At 41.0% G+C, this 2,156-nt stretch overlaps 1 protein-coding gene across 1 annotated transcript in view; it reads left to right on the top strand.

The window, feature by feature from the left end:
* Positions 1 to 674: 674 nt before the first annotated feature.
* PMFBP1 (polyamine modulated factor 1 binding protein 1) overlaps positions 675 to 2,156 on the top strand; it is a 43,288-nt gene continuing 41,806 nt past the window's right edge. Inside the window, exons 1-2 of the mRNA XM_015558791.1 lie at positions 675 to 689; positions 863 to 934. Coding sequence (XP_015414277.1) covers positions 675 to 689; positions 863 to 934 — 87 coding nt within the window. The remainder of the gene's footprint in view (positions 690 to 862; positions 935 to 2,156) is intronic.

Genomic DNA, 2,156 nt, shown 5'->3' with positions numbered 1-2,156 from the left:
GCAAAAATCTTTGGCTTTCTTTGAGGCTTTTTATCTAGACATTCGAAGCACTTTATGTTTCCTAACTTTACAAGCACCAACGTTACAGTAACTTGCTGCTTAAATCACATCGTAAGATATTTCCAAAATAATAGTTATAAATTAGTTCCTCATGGAGTAGTAAGGGGGCCTGTGTGACCTTGGGTAAGTCACTTAGCCTCTCTGGGCTTCAGTTTCCTCCTCTGTAAAATAGAGATAGTAAAAGTATCTATCTCCCAGGGTTATCATGAGAATAAAGTTGGGTTGTGCACATTCTATCTGATTTTAATTAGTGCAGCCCTAACCAGTTTGGCTCAGTGGATAGAGCATCGGCCTGTGGACTCAAGGGTCCTGGGTTCGATTCCGGTCAAGGGCATGTACCTTGGTTGTGGGCACATCTCCAGTGGGGAGTGTGCAGGAGGCAGCTGATCGATGTTTCTCTCATCGATGTTTCTAACTCTCTATCCCTCTCCCTTCCTCTCTGTAAAAAATCAATAAAATATATATATTTTTTAATTAGTGCATAATATTAACTACGTTTGAGCCACACAATACTTAGAAATCTAGGAAGTAAAATCATTTCAGACCTTTTGCTTTCCAGGAAGGATAAATTTAGAAACTATTTAGTGATAGTTTTTTGGAAAAGATGTAAAACCATGGTCGTCTTCCTGGTGAAGGATTTAACTTTTGGAAACACAAACAGATGGGTTGAGACGTAAGTATTGCTAACAGTTTGGGAAAGTTTTCTGAACTCCCTGCTGAGAGCGCATATCCAGATGGGAAAGTCTTTAAAGGACTGGACTCATTTATAGTTTTTCCATCTTAAATCTTTATACTTTTCCAGGTTTATAACAAAGCTCAGAAAATGCTAAAACTTAAAGGAGAATTGAGAAGTGCCAAGGAAATGAAAGATGAGGTAAGGCTTCTAACTCCTATACATGCATGAAGTTGAACCTTTGTTACAAGGAACTTCTTTTCAAGGTTCATAATTCAAAATGCCAGTACTAAGCACCCAGAAATATCACAGACAGGGATGGGCAGTAGGGCACAGCATTTAAGAGTTCAGTCTTGAGCTGGGTGGGCCTGAGTGCACATCTAATTGCAGTATGGTATGGGGCATACCCTCTCAGAGCTTCCTTTGCCTTACCTAAAAAATATGAAGAGTCCGACCAGTGTGGCTCAGTGTTTGGGCATCGACCTATGAACCAGGAGGTCATGGTTTGATTCCCAGTTGGGGCACATGCCAGGGTTGTGGGCTGGATCCCCAGTGGGAGGTGTGCAGAAGGCAACCAGTCAATAATTCTCTCTCATCATTAATGTCTCTATCTCTCTCTCTCCCTCTCCCTTCCTCTCTGAAATCAATGAAAACATATTTTTTAAAAATATATGAAGAATGAGCACCTATTTCAGAGGCTTTCTCTAAGGATTAAGTAAAATATTGCTTGTAAAACACTAGTGCTTGGGACAGAGAAAGCTCTTAAAAATATTAACTATTATTGCCAACATTCTCTCTTTATCTAGAATGATATGGAAGTGGAGTGTTCTGATTATTTTAATATTTTGGTCAAACTGTGTTTATGTATTCCCTGACTTGCTCCAGAAAGGATTTAAGGGATAAGTTCTGGATAGTGTAGGGTTGTCCCACATGACATATGCTTTTTAACAGACCTCCTACCAAGAGGTGAGCAGCTTCTAAAAGCGGTGTTTCAGCTCCTTTCCTGCTGGATTACTAAAGGATAGCTGTACAGGATCTGCTGCGAGCTCTGCCGGAACAAGGATCTGGTATGGATTTTCTAGAAGGGCATTCCTTCATTCAGCTGATATCTTTGGAGCACCTTCAATGTTCCAGACATTGTCCTAGGCGCAGCAGTTCTCAACCTGTGGGTCACGACCCCTTTGGCGGTCGAACGACCCTTTCACAGGGGTTGCCTAAGACCATCCTGCATATCAGATATTTACATTACGATTCATAACAGTAGCAACATTACAGTTATGAAGTAGCAATGAAAATAATTTTATGGTTGGGTCACAACATGAGGAACTGTATTTAAAGGGCCAGAAGGTTGAGAACCACTGTCCTAGGGGCTGGGGATGAAGCAGTGAACAGACAAAGATCCCTGTTCTCGTGGCTTACTTTG

The sequence above is a fragment of the Myotis davidii genome, unplaced genomic scaffold (genome assembly GCF_000327345.1).
Source record: "Myotis davidii unplaced genomic scaffold, ASM32734v1 scaffold453, whole genome shotgun sequence".
Lineage (NCBI taxonomy): Eukaryota > Metazoa > Chordata > Mammalia > Chiroptera > Vespertilionidae > Myotis > Myotis davidii.
The sequence above is the reverse complement of the archived record's forward strand: the minus strand, read 5'-3'. Positions and strand labels throughout refer to the sequence as shown.